This window comes from Oxyura jamaicensis, chromosome 7 (genome assembly GCF_011077185.1).
Source record: "Oxyura jamaicensis isolate SHBP4307 breed ruddy duck chromosome 7, BPBGC_Ojam_1.0, whole genome shotgun sequence".
NCBI classification, from domain to species: domain Eukaryota; kingdom Metazoa; phylum Chordata; class Aves; order Anseriformes; family Anatidae; genus Oxyura; species Oxyura jamaicensis.
In genome coordinates, this window is record NC_048899.1 from 25,390,070 (window position 1) to 25,414,909 (window position 24,840).

Genomic DNA, 24,840 nt, shown 5'->3' on the forward strand with positions numbered 1-24,840 from the left:
TGGCCACTCTTTCACTAAATCTACCTTTTCTCCAGCTAAAATCAGAAGTTTCCTAGTGAAATACATGGCATTTGGACAGCCGAGTCTTAGCATGACCTTGTGCGGGCCCCCAGCCCTCTTGCTGCCCCCCGGCAGTCCCAGCTAAGCAGCTGGGAGCTGCTGGAAGCTGCTTAACTCCACTGCCTCGCAGCAGGGAGAGCAGGTTTTCACAGCACTGCCCGGCCCTGCCAGTTAGTGGGGGAGACAGGCTGGCCCTGCACAGGGTGAGGGATGAGGTGGGTGTGAGATTACCAGCTGCGTTTTTATCCGTGGTTTTAAACAGCCACGGTGTGGGCCTGTGAAGTGAGATGAACCCTTCATATGCATTTCTGTACCTCCTGTCAGAAATAATGAATTCCTGTAGTACTTCCCAGAGCCCCAAATGCAAACACAGATAAGAAAAGAGATATGTTTATTCAGGTTCTTTCCACCACGAGACCTGAGCTTGTTTGGATTTCCCAAGCAATGGCATTGAGGTTACAAGACTCTAGGTAATGATGCTGTCTTGCTCAAGACTACAGAAGAGCCACAGAAGAGAAGAGGCTGGCTGGCTGGCTGCAAAAAAAAACCAACACCCCTAACGAAAACCCGCTTTCCATTACTTAACTAACCCAGCATCTCTAAAGACAAGCATTTTTGTCCTTTTTTGAAATACTTTTCTCTCACTATTTGTAGAATGCCTTTTTATTAAGAAATCCTTGGACTCTTTGCTTTACTTGAATAAATATGTAATTATCCACTTCATTTACTATTTATGCTGAAACCATCGTGCTCAACATATGGCTTGTAAGACAGAGTGGGCTCCCTTGGAAACTGCACTGGGGCCTCCTGCTTTGAGACCAGCCTAAAAACAGTAGCATATATAAGCTGCAAATGCACAAATACAGAAACAGACACACACTGAGTACCTTTCTCCAAGAAGCCCTTCATAATACAGAGGAAAAGATGTAAGAGGCAAGTAATGTTTCCTGTGGGTGCTCGGAGGCATTTTTTGAACTTGGAAGTAAAATGATATACCAGGGATATTTTTCTTCCTCTGTTTCACAGCCCTCGCTACCAGTACCCACGAGATTTAATATCATTTGACGGAGATGCAGAGCGTGACTCTACAAACCCAAGGCAGCCAGGTGTCAGGGTCGCTGCTGCCTGAGCTCACTGCTCCACACGCGATGCACAAACCCTGCTGGATTCAGCTCCAACAGCAGAAGGTACCATGTGCCTCGCGGTGTCCTGCAGCAACAGAAACCCTGGCGGCGGCCCACTTCAGCTACTCCTGCTCTGGGACAGGCACCTCCTAACAATGAATAGGGGCAAGCAGAGAAAGGAGAGCAGGAGGCAGTGACTTCCCAGCCAAACCTGCCCAAGTGCCTGAGCCAGCACCTTGAGTAATTGCTTACAAGCACAGAGCAATGGACTTACAAGCAGGGATACTTCCACCTGGCCTGTATGCGATGAGATAGCATCAGCACACGCAGAAGCCCTTGGGTATTCACTTTGCTGTATCACTGACCTGCCTACGGCCTGCCTGGACATCCAAAAGTGGGCGGCCTTCATCCATGACGAGAGCTGGATGCAGCATGTTCGCTTTTGCAGAGAAGGACCTTGCTCAGCAGAAAGCCCCAGCAAAAGCAAAGAGGCTAAACCCAGATTCAGGAGCACACAGGTACTGTGCTGTGCTTAGCTAACCACGGTAAGCCTGGGATCTGCAGGATTATGGAGCTCTTAAGGATACTCTGGAAGTTGATATTCTGTGTCTTTGAGGGAAAAAAAAAAAAAAAGAAAAAAAAAAAAAAGTTCATTTAAAGTGCCAGTGGCAGATGTTTGTTTTCACCCCTCTCTCCTGCTGGCTCACTGCAAAAGGGAACTAAGGAGCTGTAGATAGCCAATAATTACTGTCTACACACTACTTCACGTTGTGAGCTAAAGATTTGGCTTGCTAATGACATGACTGACTGGAAGAGCAAGTATTACTACACTGTCCTGCAAGTCAAAGCAGGTTCAGAACAAGCCCTTTTCTCCCCCAAATCAATGCAGCGTACAGTATTTTCAGGCCAAGCACCCAACTAGAATTAGCCTGAAAGTCAACACAAACATCAAAGCTGCAGGGTAAGAAAACGAGCTGAATCTGGCTCTAGCTCACAGCCAAAGCTGTAAGCCTGAGGCTCTGGCATAGGCATCAGTGGCCTGTCCTCTGTCTCTGTCCTTCCTTCTGCTGGACAGAAGCTGGGGACCCTTCCCTGGTGTGTCTCATCAAACTAAGCAAACGCACACCCCAGTTCCCTCCCTCCTGCTCACAACATCCCCCTTCACTTCACTGAAGGAAGTCTTTTCCCACAAGGAAAGGAGCATTTAGGAAAAAGGCAGCAGTGAGGACCCTTACCCTTTATCCCAAAGACGCAGACAGTTCATTTTTTCCCCTTTAAGCTGTCCTTTCTTAACTTAATCAGGTTAGTGGAGGGATTTTTGCCTTGAGTCACTAATGCTTATTTCAACGCTCTGCAAGAAAGGGTGTTTGTCTCTAGCTAGAGCACAAAAGAGGAAAGAACAGAGAGATCTTGCAATTTTTAGAGCAAGCTGAGCAGAAAGCAAAGAAAAGGAGACCAGCTGTAACACTCACCGGGGATTTTTTCTGAACAGGGAAATCTCCTTTGGGGGGATCATCTCCTGCAGAAATAAAAGTGAACAAAGTTTCCTTGGATTCGTTTCTCTGAAAAGCGTTCATCTCCCCTCTCGCCTTGTCTCCCACCATGCTATGTGGCTGTGGTGAGTTGACTGGGAAGATTTCCAACCTCAGGCATGAAGTTTGATTCAGTTTGAGTTAACCCTAATTGAGCACATTTCTGCAGCCAGGGCAGAAAGGGGAGGGAGATGCCGCTAGGAAAGACAACTGCAGAGTTCAGGAAGTCAGGGAACGCAGCTGAAATCGTTCACAGGTTGGGGCTGTCAGCACTTTGTGGCACAGCCCTCCTGTTTGCTTGGCATGCCCCCAGCTATCCTACGTGCAGCAGCCCAGCACGGCACTGTATGCTGAACAGATGTGAGCTGCATAAAAATCCTGAGACCCAGCCACCTCTGGAGCCTGCAGCTTGAGGAGCAAGGCGTGCATCTCCCTCCCAGCGTGGTAATGGCAGGTTTATTCTGAGGCGATCTCATTCCACGGAAAAGCCACACACCCATCCCAAGTCATGGCCACTGAAACGCTCATCACGCCAAAAACTTGGACGCTGGATGTCACGGACACCTGCATCGTGTTAAATCATTTCTTTGCTGACTCAGGGTACCTTTCCACACCAGCTCCCCAGAATAACCTTGCCTTTCCCTGGGGCCAATTTAATCTGAGGGCACGGCCAGCACCCATGAGCAGCCCCAAACCCTATCTCTACTTCCTATACCCAAAAGGCCACCTCCACCTCTGGGTTCCCTACAAGACAAACACTTCCTACACTTCCTACTCCGTGCAACCTTGCTTTTCACTCGGGTCACTTCTCAGGTGTCACAAACAGGCTCCAGGGAGCTAGGACTCACTAAACCCAAGAATGACCCAAAAGCATACCCAAAGTTGGGGGCAGTGCCAGAAGAGACCTTGAGCACTGTGGTCCTGTCTCCTGCCGACCAGGCCAGCACGTACTCGAGTCCTTCCAGCCTAACACCATGTAGAAGGCAGTAGGAATATTTCTGAGCTGCCTGGGGGTATCTCTTAGCCAAAGTACCTCCAGACAATCCCCAGTAGAGGCCTGCTGTATTCTGCCATGCGCAGGTGAGCAGGGCAAACACAGCCAAGTTATTAAAGGACTACAACAAAAGCAAGACAAAAGGTTTCTCACTCCTTCTGCAGGGCTCCCACACCGATGCAATGCGATGCCTTAATATTTTCAGCATCCTGCAGCTATATTTTCTGTGTGTGTACACAGCCCTGTGCTTTACATAAGCTAAAAGATTTTTTTTTTTTCAATACTAGCATGAAAAAACACATCAGTCGGTGGGATTAACGTGCTACTTGTCAAATACACTGCAGAGATGTTTAGGCCATTAGCTGCCAGGAGGTTTTCTCAGACAGAAAGGTAGAAAAGGAATTCAAAAGTCTGGAAATAAATGGCAACTCATGCCAAACAGCGAGAACAAGTTAGGGAGAATAAATCTGCAAGCAACTCAGATACAAGTGATTTCGGAATAAAACTTGATAGAAGGAGACCCATGTGGCTGGGATGAAAATCAGGAAGGAATTGTACCACAGATGGAAATAAGGTGGCATTTCTGAAATGAGTATAAACAAACAGATCAAGCATAGAGTGATAGAGGCTGAAAAGCTAAGGCACAAAATGAATTACAGCTAGCGGGGGACACAAAAGGCAATAAGAAAAGGTGTTAGAAATGCTGTCAATATTGGAGAAAGAGGAAGGGAAATGAAAGTCTTATTTAAACTAGAAAACGAGCAAACAAAAGCTCATCCAGAGAAGCTAGAAATGTTGTGCTCTTTTTGTCTGTCTTCGCTTAGAAAAAAAAAGAACCAAGATACTTAACACCATTAAAATGAACCAGTTAAATATGGGTGAAATGAGACAAAACCACTTAAAGAATATTTGGATATTCAAAATGTGCTCAAATTTTTACAACCTGATGAATTTCTCTTCAAGTGCTGGATGTAGTTTTTGAGCCACAAGGCACGAGAAACTTCACCCCTGTCTTTAAATGGCAGGCTGGGACAGCCCAGGCATGTTCCTGCATAGCTGGGGAGACACCTGATCAGACAATCCCTTCTATAAGCACCAAAAGGAGAGTAAGGATTGCAAAGCAGCCATTTTGGATCGGCAAAAGCGCTCTCAAATCAGATTGTTTTATTCTTTGGTGACAGGATCAGTGGTGTAAGAGCTAGAGCAGCTGTGGATGCGATGCATCCTGACTCCAGTTTCTCTAATGTCTCACAAGGAAAACAGGGTTCAGATGAAATACCCGTACAGTGAGCAACTGGAAAATCCCTCACAGGGTAGCTAGCAGTACTTTTTCATCAGATTGGGAAGGCATAAAACACAGGTCCTCAGCTTCTCCCTGAGCAAAGAGGACATCAGCACAGCCAGTGTGCTGCTCATCTTTGTGTCTGGAAGCAAGATGGGGTGAGCCTGTGGGAGAACAGGCAATTAATTCAAAATGGTGTTGCTAAATGGGAGAAACCACCTCGTGGCTTTGGAATGGTTAAGATGAAATTCAGGAAAGAAAATCACTAAATGCTACCCCTACCTGTTGTCAGGAAAAAAAGGCACAGATATCAACTATTCTCCATTTCATCAATGATAAGATGAGAAAAATAACTGACAGGCAGATGGATGAGGTGCCCTTCTGAAGTTTGTCCCTCCTGAATTTCTGTGAAAATCATGTTCTAAACAACTTCAGCTGGTAAACATGAAAGCAAGGACTGCTTTCTGTGAGCTCTCCTCTTTTCTGAGTTGTCCTTCATGCAAGCGGGCAATCTGCATGATGATTCATGCTTAAATGTAATATTTAGCTACCAGATGCCTTGAACAGGCAGAACTTCCCATGAATACATTATTCTACGACTTTCAGTTCATCATTCAAGTTTTTTCAGATCCCCAAATTCATAGGAGGACAATCTGCATTTTCCCTTTGCATTTACAATGCTTAGAGTCTCGCTGCTTCCTGCTGCAGTGCTGTACACGTTAATCTGTTTATACCCAACTGATCCGTTCATTTATATCTGCATTCATCTTGTGGTACAATTCCCTCCTGATTTTCAGCTCAGCCACACTGGTCTCTTTCTAATGAGTCTTATTCTGAATTCACATACACTGGTCATACCTTTATAGTACTTTACTATATTTTTGTTTTGTACCAATCAGAGAAACTTCTCATCCCTGCTTCAGTTTCTTCTATGATTAGCAAAAAAAAAGTTCTCTCACCAACTTGGGCTCCCTTTGCAGCTTGCAGCATGCCATCCTTCTCTGCCATGCCTGCTGCTCCAGCTCTGCTGTGCCTGAAGACGACCCTCGTTGAACCTCTTGGTGCTCTGTCTTCCTGTTAATGTTTCACTTCCAACAGCAGTCCTTTGGTCACCAATAAAATAGTTAAACTTTCATTTATTTTGGATCTTGAAGTCAAAGCGAAGTCCCTGTTCATTGCCAAAATGTCCCGGGGAACCCACCTTCATGAACGCGGCCTCTAACCCTGGCACCTCTCACGGATGTCCAGAGGCAATTGCTTTGTACTGTAATTACACAATCTTTCAATAAAGTGATGACTACCTGATGAGAACAGGGACTGGACCTGTGACTAGACAGGACCTACAGCTGGCACTAAAACCAGACAGACCTCTGAGGCTGTACACCAGCTACAGAGCTGGCCCTAACTATGCACATCTGTTAGCAGTTATGATTGTGAGAAGACCCAAGGTTTCTTCACCTTTTGACAGACTGGCTTCAATTTCTGGTTCTTCACATGCCACACAGGAATGCAGACATAAAACGGACATGCCGTTCTCCCAGCCCCTTTTTCACTTCAGAGCCACGAGCCGCCTGAAGGAGGATCGACATATTTTCTGGCCTGCTTCTGTTGTTCATTCCTTTCTGCTCCCCCCCTCATAACCTCCGCTAAACTGCTGTGACTTCCTTTCAGAGAGGATCTAAGATATTTCCCTTGCAGGGGAAAGTCCCAGATATTTTCTACAGACAAAGAATTTCACTGTGAGCCATTTCTCTGCATTAAGCAATAACGTGGAGTCTCCATCACCACACATCATTGCCCCAAAGCCACTCACATCCTTCTTCCTCTCCTCACTGCACTGAAATCCCAGTCCCACCTGCTTCACGGCCCCGTATCTCTCCTCACCTCCTCAAAATACAAAATATCATCATGGCTACAAGCATACAGGCAGTTGCTACCGAACTCTGCTATTAGCTGAACGAAGTCTGGCCCAGGGGAACAGGGGAAGAAGACTAGAAAGATGCTCGAGGGAAACCCTGAGAGACATCCGAACCTTACAGTGAAAGGACACATGCAGCAGTAGCTACTTGCACGTGCAACAGTGAGCGGCCCAAGCTGACTGCAGATCAAATTCCAAAGTGAAGCAAGGAATAAAGTCCTACGGATGACGAGTCATTTGACAGGGCAATGAGGGATGCACAGGTTGAACTGAAAGGAAGAACAGCACAGACAGCTCATAAAAAGGTGATGGTAAATTGTGAGCGAAAGGAGGATTGAAGCAAAACTTTAATTATGGCTACAAAAGAGCAGACTGTTCATACCAGATATATTAAAGATAGCTGGTAAGAAGGATTTAAATCCGGAATGTAGGATGTGTGGCCAGGATCCAGGGAGCATTAGTCATATTATGAGTACCATAGATAAGTAAAAAGTAGAGGGTGGCACAGCTAGCAGTATTAGACTCTGGGCAAGCAGTGTGAAAAACAAGCAGAAAAGAAGAATGAGCACTATAGGCCAGACAATGCAATAGAAAAGAAAAGGTGGAAAGAGAATAGTTGCTCGGAAGAATAAAAAGCTTTTCTTGATAATGCCTGTGACTTCTGTTAGAAGATTAGGGGGGCGGAAAACACATCTGGAAACAGCTTTTCTTTCCAAAGGACTTTTTTTAAGACTGTCATGGCATGAAAAAATTAGGATATTTCTCTTTATTTGGAGGGAATGTTCAAGCAAAACACAGAATATAGAGCTGATCAGATGAGGCAGGAAAAGAAGAAAAGCCAGCAGAAAGTACAATCACAAATGTAAACTACATTCTAGGCTCTTAGGATGGGAGCATCACAGAAATCATTGCAAAAATTAGACTCCAGAATTAAACTTGAAGTCCTTTGGAACAGACCAGTGATTAAAAATAAGTAAATACCATAAGTACTTAGTATACAGTAAGTATAAAGTAAGGAAAGATATATATTGCATAGAAAACCAGGAATAATTTAACTATTCAGGCTGCCAGTAAGGTGAGCTGGGGCTAAGCGACCTCTTGTATTCCTTTCCACATGTTTTCCCCTCAAGTTTCCACGCTGTACTTGATGCCATGCGATAAGGTACTGTGTCCTGCCTCAGAGGGCACTGGTAGCACTGGTTTCTGCAGATTCAAGACAAAGAAAAATGGACATCGAGGTGCCCCAGGCAATCTGGACCCAAGGGCACGTCTGGTCCCTGGGATGTTTGTATTTGCTGTCCTTCATGTCCCCTGTAGTGATTTAAAGAATGCAAGTCACTTCTTAGAGACAGCCCCTGATTAAAACATACCTAGTTTTACTGTTCACGCAGGTATGTAAAGTCAGCAACAGAGAGAGTGCTCTGGGAAAAAAAAAAAAAAAAAAGTGTAAAAGGCAACCTTGAGCTCAGCTTCTAGCTCCCTACTCAGTGTTGTTTGACTCCTGAGGGTGTAAGTGCCAAACTCTGAATGTCTTTTTTATGCCCCTAACAAAGAAGGTGTGCTAGTCTCTCACATGCCCAACACCACAGCTGCATGGCTTGGGCATGACTCAGGTTCTTTGCTCAAAACCTCTGAATAATACAGATAGCCTGGAAAGAGAAAAACCTGAAGGTTTGCCCAGCCCACTTGCCTGGGGCTGGATCATCCCCTTCACAGAGCAAGAAGGGAAGGTGGGAGGCCCCTGCAGCTGGAAGAACGATGGCTGTGGTGCGTCAGAACTTTGGAAAGGCACCTAAGGACTGTTTGGTGAACAGTTTCTCCCTGGTGGTGTCATAAGCAGGTTCTTACACAGTGCCATTCAGCAGCAGGTGTCAGGGCACTTCACTGAGCAGGTATCAGTATCTCCACTTCAGAGATGAGCAAAAGAGGGAAAAATTGTCCTGATGAAGGCAGTCCCCGCTGAAACCTCATGTGTGCCAGCTCAGCAGTCTGTCCATCAAGCTGTCCTCCCTGCCTTTAGGCAGGGAAAGAAAAAACAAATACTGATTTATTCTGCCACAGGCTCAGAGAGGGAAAACGGATACTGAGGAAGTTACCGCAGCCTGCAGCAGCTTCAGGTCTGGAGGAATGCTCAAGGACAGTTGCATTCAGTGTCTCAGTCACCTCTGGGGTGCATTGCCCTCCTCTGTGTGCTCGCTTCCAGCCTCTGGGATGGATACTGCCGTGGGAAGTTCCCGTAAAACGCTGCTTTTACTCACCGCTAGCGAGGGGCAGCTGGTAATGAGAAATGCTGGAGTCCTGCAAGCAGTCGGTTCCTCGCAGCCCACTCGCAGGGACGCCTGGCACGGGGGGGCTGTCGGACAGCGGAGGAGGGTGCACAGCTGACGGATGGGGCAGCTGGATGCCAGGGTTCAGTTCTGACTCTGATATTCATCAGGCACCATGAGCAAATCTCACAGGTTTCCTAGCCTTAACCCCACTGGCCATAAAACGAGAGATGAGCAGAACCAATCTTCCATGCATCTGGGGTAAACAGTTTCATTTATTAATCTGGCTGCAGAACTGGGAGAATCTCAGGGCAAGCATTAATTGCAGCCTTTCCTTTTTTTTTTTTTTTTTTCTTTTTTTTTTTCCCTCCATGCATCCACAATAAACAGCCTGATTGTTTTTTCTTTGCAAGCTTCTCCGTGTCAGGAGAGGTAACGCACTGCACAATTTCAAATCTCTGCCACCACACAGAGGGAATTCTCACCACATCTCAGGACAGCTGATTTTTTTTTTTGACTAAAGCTTGAGTTGGATTGCTGTTGTATAACCAGTGTTTCATTAAAGCAAGCTGCCAGGGCCAGGGAACATGTAAATCCCTAAAATATCTCTGTCCTAATAAAAAAATCTAATCCAGAGAGATCTCAGCTCTACAGCGGTGACTCCTCCCAGATGCATGCACAGATATGATACGGCCCTCTGCATTCTAGGGACTGGCATTTCTACTGAGATTTTAATCAGATCCTGCTGGACCAGCTCCCTCTGTTGCCACACCAAGGGCCATGCAGGTCAGGGGCTCATCCAAGATTTGTTAACTCTGGTTCCCTGCATTTTCCTAATGAGCTGGCAGTGCCATCCTTTCTTTTCAGCCTCCCCCCGCAGTGACCACAAGGACCAGTTTGTTCAGATGGGGAGTGTCAGCAGCTCTCAGCAGCTCCACGGGTTTCCCTCTATCAGGTCCCTGAGGGAGAAGCATAAAACTAGACAGTTAGAGACCCCTTTAAAATAAAAAAAGTTGGGTCTCCAACTTTTGGGTCTCCGCATATTCTGACAGTTCGCAGCCCAGTTTGCAGCCCCATCTGCATTAGACCAGAGCAAAACCCACCTGGCAGAGGTTTTACCAGTTCTAACACGTGCTCTCTCCTTAAACCTATTTCCCTGGAGAAAGCAGCTGCCTGGCAAACAGGGAGCAAAAGCAAGATGGAAATTGTACACATGGGCTGCAGGCAGCATCAGCATGTGCCAGCTGCAGCTATTGCCAGGTGATGGGAAGATGTGCCTGTTCAGGCCCGTTAATGCATCCACTGCAGTCTCATCCCTGGAGCCTGACAAGGGACAGCGGTGTTTCCACCGCAGCAGTGGTGCTGGGGACATGCTGGTACAGGCTGTCCACCACCCCTGACACCTTCTGTGTCTGTAGCTGATGCCTTTGCTGTTTAGTATTCAGCTTCAGATGTCTTCAAGTGCTTCTGCACAGCTCTTGGTAAACAGAGGAGACCACACTGGTACTTAGTGACAGAGAAATCCATTAGTACCAACATTTATTAGCTTTAATAAACCCATGTTGAAAACATCATTCACCCTTTACGTGACCTTCGGCTACACCTAGACTACACAATAAGACCTGGCCACGCCGGCCCTGTGACACGCAGAGGGTCCCTCACGGGGTATGTATTCAATTGACTTCGGAAACCTCTGAGTGCTTGGCAACTTGCAAGAAGAGGTTTGTTTATAGAAATAGTCGCTCTCAGAAGCAAAGTGTACATGGCACTCTTTCCCTGTCTCTCATCCAGTTTTACATCTAACAATCAATCACTAAACAGATTCAACATGGAACGCCTTAGCATTGTATTCAGCTAGAAATATTTCTTTGCTGTATAAACTCAGATTAATACTCATTCTCTTCAAGATAAAGACACCTAGAAATAATTTGAGGCAATAGAACCAGTTTTCAGCATTCCTGACACTTCCCATTGTTAACAAACAGACGATCTAATAACAGTAAAGTCAGAGGAATAATTCCTCTCTTATACTAGATCTGATTGACTAGACAGGACAGATGGTGTTTTTATTACTTTCTGTCTTTATGCCATTCCAAAAGAGGTCTCATCTAATGCAGCCCAGGCTGTGTTTTCAGTCTTAACCTCTCAGATAAGCAAACCCTGTTTCATCAGGTTAATGGATCCTTACTTGATTCAGGGAGGCAATTTTCCTTAAAGTTATTCTAATCAAGTGCTCAGAGCCTGAATTGTGCTGGCTGATTGACTGCCAGCAACAGTTAAATCTTTCAGCTAAAGACCAGAGTTATTTTCAAAGAGGAAAAACAACTTATTATTATTATTACAGAACCAATTCTATCCTGTATTCAGTGACTTCTCAAACACCAGCTTTTACTACAATCACAGAATTAAAGATAAAAGCCAAGTTAATACAGCTTCCCTCTCGGTTGTTTTATTAAATAACAGACGGGAAAGGAAAATTAGAGAGATAAATGACCTGCTGTCTATTGATACCCCTCAATTAACTGCCCCTAAGGTAATAGCATCTGACCCTAATCAGCACAGACTCCTTCAAAACAAGGCTCGCTCCAGCCTGTCTTCCTGCATCAGCCCCCAAACTGAGGGCTGTGAGGGCGAGTGACTTACCCAACAGGCTAGGAAGGAATGACACACGACCATCCACCCTCTAAAAGAAAAGCCCTGAAGGAAAACACAACACCTCGAGGCCATTCAGGAGTGGGTTTCCACCTCCAGACAATCTGACTCCCCAGGAGCCTCAGCCAGCACGGCTGGAGATGGCAGGCCAAGCAGGGAGCTACTTGACATGGGAAATTTTTCTTCGCCATTTTCTGAGCAGTTGAGGGTTGTCCTAGCAGCTCTGCTGAAGTTATTGATGCCTCAAATGAAATGATCATTCTCAATGATTTTTATCTACCAGCCACCAGATTTTTAGGGTTTAGTCAGGCAGAGGATTATGTTGTAATTTCAAGGCAGGCATCTTTAAAACGGTGATTATTCTGCAGGAACGATAAAAACGCTGGAGAATACATTAACTCCTTCCTTCCTTCCTCAGAAGGGCTTAAAAGAGAGGTTGTAATATGATAGGAAACCTACAGTATTCTCCCTCTTCTATTACAAATCAGTCCTCCAGACAGGGGCTGGTTGTGATCATAAGCATGCACCCATGCACAAACACACACCAAAAGAGATGGAAAAAAAAAAAAAAAAGAAAAACCAGCAAGGATGTTAGCATCCCCTGCCTACTGAGAGCTGCCAGGATTTGCAGTCAAGTACAGCAAGCACAACCAGGAGGGCAGCATGGCCATAAGAAGCAGCAAGAGAGCCAGCAGCTCTCCCAGTGTTGGACTCATTGCCCTGCAGGTCTTCTGTGCCTCACACCACCCTGAGACACAACCGCTGCCCCCTGTGCCACAGAGCTAACACCTGGCACCTGAGGAGCATCCACCAAATCCAGCCCCCAGCAGCCTTCCACCACGGCCACCCAGCTACAGCTCAGCTGGGTCCGCAGATCACCTCACTAAATAGTTATCCCACTGCTTGCTGAAGACCCAAACTTCACTAATTCACGCCCTTCCTCATCTCATACTTGTTTCCATAGCTAGTTCTGCTACTCTGTAGATGTTTTACTTTGTGTTTTTAAAATGTCCTTAATACACAGGGGGCTATGAAAAGTTTTATCCATGTCTTGAAGCAGTGGCTGCAACAAACTTTCTGCTTAGCTTAGGCTGGGATTTAGATGCATGGGAGGAACCAGGCATAAATGGGCGTTTCAAAGCCAAGTAGGGGACAGTCTCAGAGGATTTCCATCATTTTGATAACAGAAACCTCATCAAATCAGTCATTCTACCATACTGGGGAACTTATTTTAAAGCAAAAATGTCTGTGTTTTTTGTTTGTTTGTTTGTTTGTTTGTTTGTTTATTATTGTTATTATTATTATTTATTTATTTACTATTATTATAAGGCTTCTGGCTTCCTCTGGGTTGGAAAGGGAACATAGTCTGCTCTTGGCTTCGATGCCAAAAGAGAAAGGTGTGGTTGAATCGGAGGTCCCCAAATCCCAAACCTAAGTCAGTGAATGGCTGGGCTCAGTCTCAAGGATTAAAAGTTCCCCAGCTTTCTCAGATGATCTTCTTGTGCAGCCCATCACATATGAAACACACATCACACGCCAGCAGAGGCAGCCTTTTGAAGCACTGTTCTCCTCAAATATCAGAGTTGACTATGGACACCTTTGGGCTCAGAGCAAGCACCACTAGAAATTGTTCCAACAGGGATAAACACAAATGCTTAACTTAAAAAACGCTACTGTGTAGACAGCCTACAGGAGCAGCCCTGAAACTGTCCCCACAGTTAAACAATCCCAGAAGACGGGGATTCCCAGAAGAAGGAGATCCATCCCTGATAACTGCTGCTGGGTTGTTTCCCAGCATCTGAGCAGCAGGAGGAAAAGATGAGCTTGATTTTCACCACATTTCAATTACTACCTGGTGTTTTCTTGTTTGTTTTGTAATGACCAGTGTGCAGTGACCCTGAGCCTGACACAAAGCCCCATAACTTGGGCCTGTGGACATAAGCAAGATTCACCCTAGTCCAGCTTCCAGCACCTGGGAAGAGCCGATTCCAGCTGTCTTGGAGAGAACTGCAAAGAGGCTCTGCAGCTCTAGGATAAGCTGCCCCAGGAGGTTTCTCATTGCCTTTATTGAGTGTTGGGTCAGGTCTCACGCACAGAAGTGTCTGTGATCAATGAACCCATGATTCGCTAGTTCTGCCCAAGGGCTTATTCACAGTTAATCCAAACCAACTTGATTCATGAAACTGGCTGGAAATCTCATCAGAACAGGCTTTGCAGAGAGATTTTTGGCACTTTTGCTTCCAGCACTGGCTGAAAATAGAGCAGAAAGAGACTCCAACCTCCTTTGAGTTATTCTGTCAGATCTGGAGATGAGTGATTAATTTACAATAAATAATAATAGCTTGTTCATTTTCTGCCTTTTGCTTTTTTTTTTTTTTTTTTTTTTCCCTATAAACAGCGCTTTTTTTCCCCCTTTAGGTTTATTTGTTTTTCAAAACTACACATCCTGTAATTTCTGCAAACAGTTTCAGGTAGTTTGACAGCATTAGCAATATAAGCAGGCATGACGGGACAGATAGGTTACAACATACACTTCGGAGCCTGTCATCTGGATGAGCTTTCAACTCAGAAACAGGTTCCAAGTGCAGATTTGCACAGCTCTCATTCTCAGGCACTTTCACGGATATTTTTGACTGGTGCCTCAAAGCAGCCCACTCCCACAAATATTCCTCATGCGACATCCATCTGCTGAAGCACTCCTCATCCAGGGAATGTGGAAAGGACAGAACACAATCAAAGCACGTTACTTACCGGAATACCTGTAGCAATTCTCAAAGAAACGTCTTGGTGGAGTGTCCCTGCATGGAGGGATTTCCATGATGGGAGTGGGAAAGCAGCCCAAGACAAAAAACTGAGCACTACAAACTGTTTAAACTTCAGAATGTGTCTGAGGTAAACTCAGGGAACAAGTATAAGGTTGTTTCTTCTTGTATCCACAGCAGCAATACCACGCTGACATGCAGAGAACAAATGGCAAAACAGGCTCTTGGCCCCACAGTAACATTGTTCTGTTTGTTGTCCCTGAAGGCTTTCAATTAATCTTCATCTGTGGGTTTGGCCAGAGAAATGTACTGGTGAGCCTCCCCACTCTGATTTCTGTATGCAAACTTACAGCTTCCTGAGGAGTTATTAACTCTTTAATTCATTCATTTTCTTTAGAGGGGTCTTTTGTATTTGCTATATGGCTCTCCGCCTTTGTAAGAGTGGAGTTATTGATGGCTTTTCTTTCCTGCTTGCACGTGCTCCAGAGCAAGGACCCTGCAGAAATGGGTGGCCCTTCAGGGAGGAAAACAGAATCGTGTTGGAGCTATCCTTGGCAGACCTGGTCTCTCTGAGCACTAAAGCATCCTCCTTTTTTCACAGCTCCCTGCTGGAGAATCAAAAGCACCAAAAGCTGGCTGCATCAAGCCAACTTACCAAAGGTGATCAGTGATCAGAATTGGTGCCATATTATTTCAAGATTCAGCTTAATTCCTAAAATCAGATTTATGCTTTGGTGAAAGGCAAGGAGGAGGGAGACGTGCTGTACTGACTACTCAGCCTCTCTGAGAAGCTGGTCCTCCTGTGCATACCAAACCCTTCAGAGGCTGTTGAGACTCCGCTTTCTGTGCATACAAGAATCACTTTGCCACTGAAGTGCAGCTTGCCTTGCCGTTGGTGCAAGCCAGGCAGGTAGAGCTGTATTCCCAAGGCAAAATAACCTGGGTTCTTTAATTACCCAAGCGAAAAAGGAGGATTTCACATTCTCCAGCCTTGTCTTCATAATCCACTGTAAAACCAAAATTTGCTGCTCTGGAGAGTTGGTACGCTGCAGAAGGACAGAGGCTGACACAGCTGGCCACGCAGCCAGGCACCCCTGTGCCCCCTTCCCGCAGCCCCCGAGCATCCCAAAGGCTCCAGCAGCTCCCTCCCAGTTCAGGCCCAGGCCTCCAGTTCAGGCAGCTATTTCAGCCCCGATGCTCAGGCTGCTAAACCACCTGCGGTGTGGTAGTTATTAAATAAGGCTGATTGACAAACAGCGTACTATCACTTGAGAGGAGATAAACCAGACGTTCAAGCTGCTTGTGGCAGAACAACTCAGAAGATATGATAAGGTGCTCCAGCTATGTGAGCTGCCCTTCAGAGCCTATTTGCTAGCATCAAAGCCACACGCATGGGGTCGTGGATACGGAACCCTCCTGGGGGACAGCAGAGAGAGAAGGTGAGGTACATGAGGGCAGGAATTAGGCACCGATGGCTGTCGGGTCACCGAAGAGAGGAAGGAAGAGAAGCGATATGAGGGGTGCTCAATTTGCCATAAAAATGATAGCTAGAAATATAAAAAGCTTTATAAAATATTCATTTGCTTCGGAGTTCATGCAGGGGAAGAAATCTATAAAGGTAAACATGCCCCAAGCAAAGAGCATCCCAGAAATGCTGAGGCAGTTCTTGTGCCCAGTGCCCCCAGCACATTAACACGTCAGGGCAGTGAAAATGGGGCCAGACAATACTTCAGTTTATAAAAAGGTCAAGGCTATTTTCAGCCAGCTGCACTTGGCATGCAGAGCATGCTAGCCTATCACTTCTCTCTGCCCCTAATGCTCCATCCCTACGGGATTTTGGAACTGCTGATCTGACCACAGTCAGTAAAAGTAAATATATCTGTATTTTTGGAAAGGGTTCTGTAAGAAACTTGCAGTGTGCACATCCAGAATAAACAAGAGACGGTAGAAAAGTTGGCTGTAGTGGTTGCCACACAGAAATAAACCCTGGGGAAGAATCACAGAGGGCAACCAAGGAAGGAAAAAATAACTGAGGCTGAAGAGAGGAGACCTGGCTGAGACACTGTGGTGGAGTGAGGGCAGGAGGGACGAGATGCAAGCCTGTGCAGTGAGCGATGCTGAGGACACTGCCTCCTGACTTTGCAGAAGGCAGCACTGCTGCCAGATACTCTCACATTTCTCTGTCATACTCCAGTGCTGCACACGGCCAGGGAGACGAGCAGGAACCAGCTCACCCAGCCGGTCTCTGTGTTGGTGAAACAACAGGGATTCAGTGGGGAAAGCTGAAGCCCAGGCACAGGCACCTTCCCCTAGCCCCTCACTTTGCCGGGGGAGATGGATTGTTACTTACAAAACCAGAACGTTTCAGTTGCAAAATGAACTCGGGGAGTCAACAGCTGCTGGAGCAAACAGCCTATTTCGTGAGAATTTAGCAGGGGAATAATTTAATGGAGCTCAGATAAAAGGCAGTCACCTGGAACTCAGATTTAGAAGAAATTGCTTTTTTTCTGAATTACTGGTTTGGAGGTTAAATAAGGAATATTCATCTGCACTTTTTTCGCACACTTCCCCTGATCAGTGCACTAATGAACTCCAAACCGTCCGGGGAAATGATTTCGGTCCCTCCTCCCACCTCTCAAGGAACAAGTTCTTTATTAAAAACTAATGATTGATTCCCTTTCTCAAGATTAGCACCTGCAAGTTTGGGGGTAAATTCATCCTTGGAACAAACAGGAGCAATTCCCTCTGCGCTGATTAGGAGTTCATCCTTCTCTAAAAAATCCCAAAGGCTTCTTAAATTAACTGTCTTGATTAAAGATGGGTTTAGCTTTAATTGGGTAATTGCTGAGGTCTGTTATCATTGGTTATGGCAGAGATTTTCTCTGCTGTATCTGGGCTTCCTTTGCACCTTGGTTCGACCCTCCTCAGGCTGAGGCATCGTATATCATCAAAACACATATGAATATGTATACATCCAGACTTTTTAATGTGCCAGCCTCAGAGGAGGCATTGTCCTGCTCAGGGGCATTCAAGCTTCAGCACCAGGCTGAAGTTGTGGCATGGCATATGGGGCCACAGAAAGGCAAGAGGAAGCTCTAGGCCATAGATCCATAGACAGAACCATGAAACTCCCCTGATTTCAGTAAATTACCACCAAAGAGACAGTTCTGCATGCTAGGGACACAGAGCTGGAGTAAAGGCTGGTTAAAAACCAATACGGTCTGCAAGGAACGAATAGATTTTCTCTGGTGCTAAGCCACTGGGTGGCTCATACCCTTGTGTCTCACATTATTAGTCAAGTAGCTACAAGGCCAAGTATGAGGGGAGTCTGGGCTGGTGGTAAATCTCAAGAACATACATTTTCTTAAAGGCCTTTATAGGGATTTGGAGCCAATTGCCAGTGACTGAGCAGTTAATGTCTCTGCTTGTAGTCAGGACTGTAAAACATGTGGATGCACATCTCTGTTCATTTGGTGTTGCACTATCAAATAATTTCTAGGTGCTTTATGAGGCCTCTTACTGTGATTACCTGACTCAGTCCAAAGACAGAATTGCCAGTGTTTAAAACCAGAAGCTAGGACAAACTCTTTCTGGGGTTAATTTTATGTCCATTGGTGACCTCTTTGCCTCCTCTTAGCATTCTAGAGATAAACTCACTGACTTTACAACTCTGCAAAGGCCCTTTCTAATTGAATCAAGCAGATTTAGATTATATTGACTGATTTTTTAAGCAGGAAGTAGATATTCGCTTAGACCAGTGAAAACTGTGGGTTTGCAGGGGAAAGGAATGGAGAAGATTGTCTCCGGGTAAGAAAAGAGAGAGATTAAAATTTCAAAATTATTCAGACATGTCATTTCAAAGCTTGTAGTTGAGTTATAGTTAAAAAATCTCCAAGCCCATACTAAAAGGTCACAACTGAAATAAAACATCAAAAACATTTTGACTGACTCAAGACATGTCTTTTAGTATTTCTAAATGCAGACAGCTTGTTCTGCTGCAGGACAGAAAGATTTTCTAAATCTCAGACATTCCAGTGAGGTAGAAATGTTCTTCTCTGAGCCTCTAAGACCATTACATTCCCAAGCCTCCTAAAGTCAGAGAAAACTACAATGTCAATGCTCTTTCTTGCCATGTCTCCACCTTGCTGATGGTGCATTGGCACAGACAAAGCACATGCATTGAGGCAGGCTGTTACCAGTGAGCAACAGTGCACATTTGCACGGCCCCAGCTGCCTCTCCAGTAACCATGGCTCATTTACCAGCCAGAGGCTGAGCTCTGGGGTTGTGTTTGCAGTTAGGGAAGGGCAGAGCAAGAAGGACAGCTGCTTGCACAGGGTAGGGGAGACCTCCCACCTGCACGAACCGCATCTGCCCCACATACCGACCTCCATCCAGCCCTCCCCTTCTGGGGCAGACACTCAGAGGTAGCTCAGCTGCGTGCTGGCTGCCAGAGAAAACGTCTCCACCTAGGGAGCAGCCACCACTGACACTGAAGCTACAGGAAGTCAAAAACTGCCTTATGTGACACCATGACTGTCAGACCCTGTGGATCCAGATGCACTGACTGACTCAGTCTAGCTCAAAAGCAACCATGTCAGGGCAGAGCCACAGCTTTCAGTGACTAAATCCCACTCCATGGTCATGCTAGTGGAGTACTCGGTCCCTCACTCAGTGTGGAGATATGCCAGATGCGGGGTCAGCCCCATTCATGCAGAACAGATGACATTGGCCATGCCAAGGAAAGCTGTGGCTGCTTTGCAAAACTATGAAAGATGCGTTGGGTAGTTGCCTGAGGCAGTTGATATTGATGCGCAAGCCAGAAAAAGGGCAGCAGGTCTGCCCAAATGGCAGGATGGCCAAACACAGCTTAGGGGGCACAGCGAGCAGTTCCTCTTCTCCAGCAGAGGCTGGACAGATGGCCTGGAGAGCAGCAGGTCTGCATCACTTACCCGCCCTGCTGCAGGACGAGTCACACAGTGCTTTCTTAGTCCAAAGAGTAACTGAAGGCAAGAGGCTTCCTGCCTGCTTCCAGGATAAGCAAAGAGCTTTGGGACCACAGGCTTGGACTGTGCAGCTGTATCTGGCCAGTGAAAGCAGGCCATGCATGTGGTAGGTCCTGCTCTGCTGTATTTTTGGCCATGCCCCATCCTGGCAGGCAACCAGGAGGAAGGTAATTTGACATGCGATGAACCAAGGCAAGACAGAAACAAAGCCAAAACCAAGACAAAGGGTCGGCTCACAGAGAGTGCCAGAGCTGACCATGTGCCTCAGAAAAGGAGAGGATATGAAAGATCACTGCTAGCTCCGGGATTTTCCTGAAATAAATGTTCTTTGGCTTCAGGGCACACAACAGAAGTTCACTTCATTGAAACTTCTGTTTCCAGCATGCATTTGGAGAGTGCTTGTCCAGAAAGGCACTCCAGAACCATTGTGATTGGTCACTATCGGCTGATTTGGGTGAGTTTGCCTCTGTTCTTCAACGTGTGGAAGGCCATGGATCCACAGACCCTCCATCCCTGCTCCTTTCCCTTTCCATCCGCTGTGGAAGTCTCCATGCCCATTCTAGCCTTGACAGAGGTAATCAGTACTGGATTTCCCTCCGGTATCAAAATACAATTGCACTGCCATCCAGCAGCCCACCTCAAATGAGCTACTGATTCCACCTGAGTCCCTAAGGAGAACACAAGCAGACATCAGAGCCAGCCCCATCTTTCAGTATCTGCAGAGATGTCGTCCCTGGAAATATATCTCTCTAGGACAAAGCAAGCCATGCTCCTATACCCATCCTACCATTGCTAAGTGAGCCAAATTGACTAAGCAACTTCAGAAGGTGCAGCCTGCTCCTGTCCATGGCAATGGGTTATTCTGCAATCTGGAGCAGGCCTGAGAAACCAGGACGTGCCTCAGCCCATCCCCACTGGCTGCAGAGGAGGTTTTGCCTGCCTAGGATCTGAACTTATGCTACTAACAAGTGTTAAAGAGGAATCTGCCAGACTGGCCAACATGCAATACTTGACATACAAATTGTCTGAGACATTGAGACATCATCGCATAGCCATCTCTTGACATACTGGCATGGCCCTGCAGGCCAAGGACCAGTCAACCACCTCAACTGACTTATTCTCAAATTGCTACTCGTTAAAAAAAAAAAAAAAAAAAAGAGGACGAAAGACCAGAGGTGGGAAGGCTAAATATAACGTAATGCATCACATTGCCTTCAGTTACACTGCACCATTTCCCTCCTTTTCCTAGAAAATTGCCATAGCAGCATTTTGCAAACAACTTTCATGAGAACTTACAAAACAGCAGTCAGACGGGAAGGTGATTTGAAAGATTGCAGAAGGGAAAACACAGGACAGTGGTTCCTATTGGAGACAGGTCAGCTCAGGGCTGCAGCTCCCAGCATTTCCCACCAGCCAGGCACAAAGAACAGCTATCCCGTCAGGTGGGAGCAACACACTGCATGTAGCATCCAAACCAATTCACGGGTGGTCTGGTTTTGGAAGGGGACCATTCAGCCGTTTGAGGAGCAGAAAGGATCATTAATATGTCTCTTTAGCTGTTCTGCTGAACGGGTTCTCCTGGGAGCCAACAGGAACTGCACTCCTGACACAAGTAAAGTGGTGATCCCCAGATCAACCACAAGCATAAATCCAAACTATTGTTTCCAGAAGAGGCACACAGGGCATCCTGTGACTGACCTGGGCTCCTTTGGCCTAACCTAGTAAACAGGAAAACCAAAAGCTCCACCTTTGAAAGCTGTTTAAGTGTGAGCTGCTACCACATTGCTCATCTGAGCCAGTGCAGATTAGGAAGAGAGTCATCTGGAGCAACAAGCTTTTCTGTGTCACCAGTGCTCTTGGAAGTGCAGCACAGCAAGATCTTGGTGATTTCTTTCAACTTTTTAAAGCAACACTGTCAAGAAAAAGGGGTTTTGGTACTACTTAACCCAGAGCTTACCAGAGTTGCTCTTCTCTCTGCACAGTATGTTTGTTGCTGTATTACAGAAAGGGTACTCCACATACCCAGCAGCCTCACACCACAGAAATTCTTCCCCACCATTCTCTCTCTCTCCTCCCCAAATCCCCAGCACACACCCATACAGAAAACACCCTGCCACAAACACCACCCCAGTCAAGCCTTTCTTTTTCGGCTGCCTAACTGCCAGCCCCAGCATAGCAGGGCTGCCCATTTGCAGAACTCAGCACTCCAATCCACTGACCTTTAACACATTGTGTGGGATTGACTGTTTCTTAACACCATTGCCTATTTTAAGTAATTTTCTAGAAGTTCAGTTCATTCTTCTGCTTGCCTAAGGAGATATAAAAATTTACACCTATTGTAAAAGCATGAATAAAAGCTGATTGCAGAAAGTAAAGACAATAATGTGCTCATAATACTAACTAGCTCACTTGCACTGCCTTTCTATTTAAAGGAAGATTTGTCTTATCATCAACAGGGTGTTGATTTAGATTGCTGCTAAAATTACCACTGTAAAAGCAGACCCACTTTTATTGCATTAGTATAGAGAACAGTTATGCACAGTCTTGACTTTTATGCCTGTTGCCAGTGGTGATCAGTCTATTAATTATTAAGCCAAACAGGTTCTGCAGCAAAAGATGACATATTTAATGCACTTGGGATATTTTTTGAAGAGGTTAACATTTACAAAATAAATAAGAAAAAAATAAACAAAACCTTTTTGAAGTAGAAATGAGCTAAGCTGATAACAGAATCAGGTAGAGAAAGCAAAGTGTTTCAGACAGAAAAGCAAGAAGGGCAATGCTCCAGTACTTAAAAGACTCACACTTAGTTTCCAGCTCCATACAGACTTCTGGTGTAACTGGAGCTAATCTTTCAGGCTTGGCAGCTGATTTCTGTACTGATATAGTGTAATTTGGCCAAATATAACAGTGAGAGAAAGAACTACACTAACTAAGATGCAGTCACCTTCAATGGTAGTAGCCACATGCGTTTTGATTTCTCTTTACACAGCTCTCTCATGACCTGATACTTGAGCTGCAGGTCAGTTTTCTTCAGTAGCCATGTTGCCCACCCCATGCTCACGTATTTCTAATCTCAGTTCTTTAATTGGCAATCACTAACAGCAAAGAAGTAGCTCGCGTGGCTGCACAGGAGGAAGAAATTTCTGTGTATTCTGCATGTGGTTTGCTATGTAAACAGTACCAGAAATGCGGCAGGAAGAAAACATTTGACATTAATGAGCAAATACCTGCTTGGATTTCCCAGTATCCAGGTGTCATCACTTTTTGATAAGCAGAGAACATTAGGACTGGAAATGTATCTAGAGGCATTCCTCTTCTGGTTTCAGCATGCTCAGTATCAGTTCAACTTTTGCTCAGTGCTCAGACTGCTCAACATGAGAGCAAACCCCCACCAGCCATTAGTTAATGCTGTGACTTTGGGACTGCTAACCTCTGATTCAGCTAAGACAAGAGTGGCTGGACTACTGTTTTTTCAGCCCCACATAACTCACAAGCAGCTAAGCTCCAGGTCCCCACCAGCATTGTACTGTGTGGTCAGCAAGGGATGTGTGTTGGCAGTGGGACTACATTTTTCAGGGCACCCTGAGAAATACCAATTGGAATGGCTTTTATGAATCATTTACAGAAAGCACATTTATCTGAAGAGCATTTCATCAGTTAGAAGTGAATGCTCTGGTGGGGAGAGCTTTGGAGAACACTCAGGATCTAGTTCTTTTCATTACAGCTTTGTTATGAGATTTTCCTGGACTGCTCTCCAGTTGGGTGATGTACCCATTTAGGAGCATTTGACCGACAGTGCTGCTGGTGCAGGCTGGGTGGGAAAGCCACGTGCTTCAAATGGGCATCGCAGGCACTGCCCTTCAGACTGCTTTTAAGGACCAACTACGACTGCTCTGAGAGAAACACATTTACTAGAACATTAAACAAAAAAAAGTCATGCAGATTTAATAACTGATCATACAGATGTCTAAGACAGCTTCTCCACCAAATTAACAGAACCACCAACAGACTATATGAAAGAGAGAAAATCCTGTAATTCAGCCTATTTCAGTGCATGAGAAATAGCATGCAACAGGAAAATTAGGTTGTTTAAGTATCAAAGCAGTACCTTGATTTCCATTCTCAGCGGTGTCTCATCATCCTTTCATGATCTTGGGTAAATTACTTGACCTCCCATAGCTTAAGTTCCTCAGCTTTGAAACAAAGAAGATTCTCCTGTCTTGATTACTTGGCTTTTAAACAACTTCAGTAAGTATGTCTTTGTGGAGGTTTGTACAGCACCTAACATTTTCTCTCTGTGGCTGTTTTGGGGGAAGAAGCTGCATCCTTTATTTTCTATTGTAAACACAATTAATAATCACCAGAAATTTTGCACTCCATCTATAGTTCAAGAGGGGTGTTCTCATTCCCAGGCCACAGACAGAAACGATCAGGACAGAATGAATTTCTTAAGCCTTCATCAGGAGGACTTCAGATGGGACATTGGCTGTCTGGGGGTTAAAGGTTTTCAGCACTCCTTTGAAGGCACTGGCATTGCCTGTGGAGTCTTCAGTCCAAACAAAAGAGCAAAGACACTCCAGGTCTTTTGGGACCAAAGGCAAAAGAAATCTTCCTTTGAATTGAGGAAATCTTTAGAGAAGGACTTCAGACCTCCAGTAATAAAGGAAATAAAAAGCATCTGCACTGACAGCTCCAGTTAGGAGTAAAGAAGCACAAAGAGCTTTGAAAAACAACCAGCCTTTCATCTTCAATAGCAAGCTCAACAGCTCTGCACCAGCTGCTCTGTAAACAGCATAGCAAGGGAAAGCAAATCATTGGCACCAAATGCATTAAACATGGCAATGTCTTCAGATGACATATTTTGTAAACTTCCTCCTTACAAGTTATGCTATTTCTTAAATGTAAAGGATTACCTGCTGTATAGCAGTGGGGTCATTCTTCCAAGCACCTGGGCAGGTTCATTACCCATGTTTCTTACCAAGTTCCCCACAAGGCAGGCAGTTTGGTTAAGAGAGGATCGAATGGGATACCAGGTGACTTGGGTACATCCTCTGTCTCTGCTTTACATTTTCTGAGGGCCAGCAAATCACTTAATCTTCGGGCCAAGTTTTCACCTGGAAAAGAACAGTCTTTTGCAATTCTTTATTGACTCTATCCATATGAACTTTTCAGGAGACAGGCAGACACTGCTTGGCAAACTCAAACTTCCTGATAACAGAGTGACTTATCTTAGCTCTGGACC

At 45.5% G+C, this 24,840-nt stretch overlaps 1 protein-coding gene across 7 annotated transcripts in view; it reads right to left on the reverse strand.

Moving 5' to 3' along the window:
• SLC15A2 (solute carrier family 15 member 2) overlaps positions 1-23,903 on the reverse strand; it is a 60,290-nt gene extending 36,387 nt beyond the window's left edge. Inside the window, exons 1-3 of one of the 7 annotated variants that reach the window (XM_035331918.1) lie at positions 9,169-9,527; positions 8,703-8,817; positions 2,657-2,703 (exon numbers count right to left, since the gene is read on the reverse strand). Coding sequence is in view for 3 of the 7 variants with exons in the window: in XM_035331911.1 (XP_035187802.1) it covers positions 2,657-2,788 (132 nt within the window). In the remaining 4 variants the exon portion in view is untranslated. Of the gene's footprint in view, positions 1-2,656; positions 2,997-5,951; positions 6,100-8,702; positions 8,818-9,168; positions 9,528-14,580; positions 14,824-23,706 lie in introns of those variants that run through there. The other 6 variants (XM_035331917.1, XM_035331912.1, XM_035331914.1 and 3 more) reach the window with 6 other exon arrangements.
• Positions 23,904-24,840: the final 937 nt, after the last annotated feature.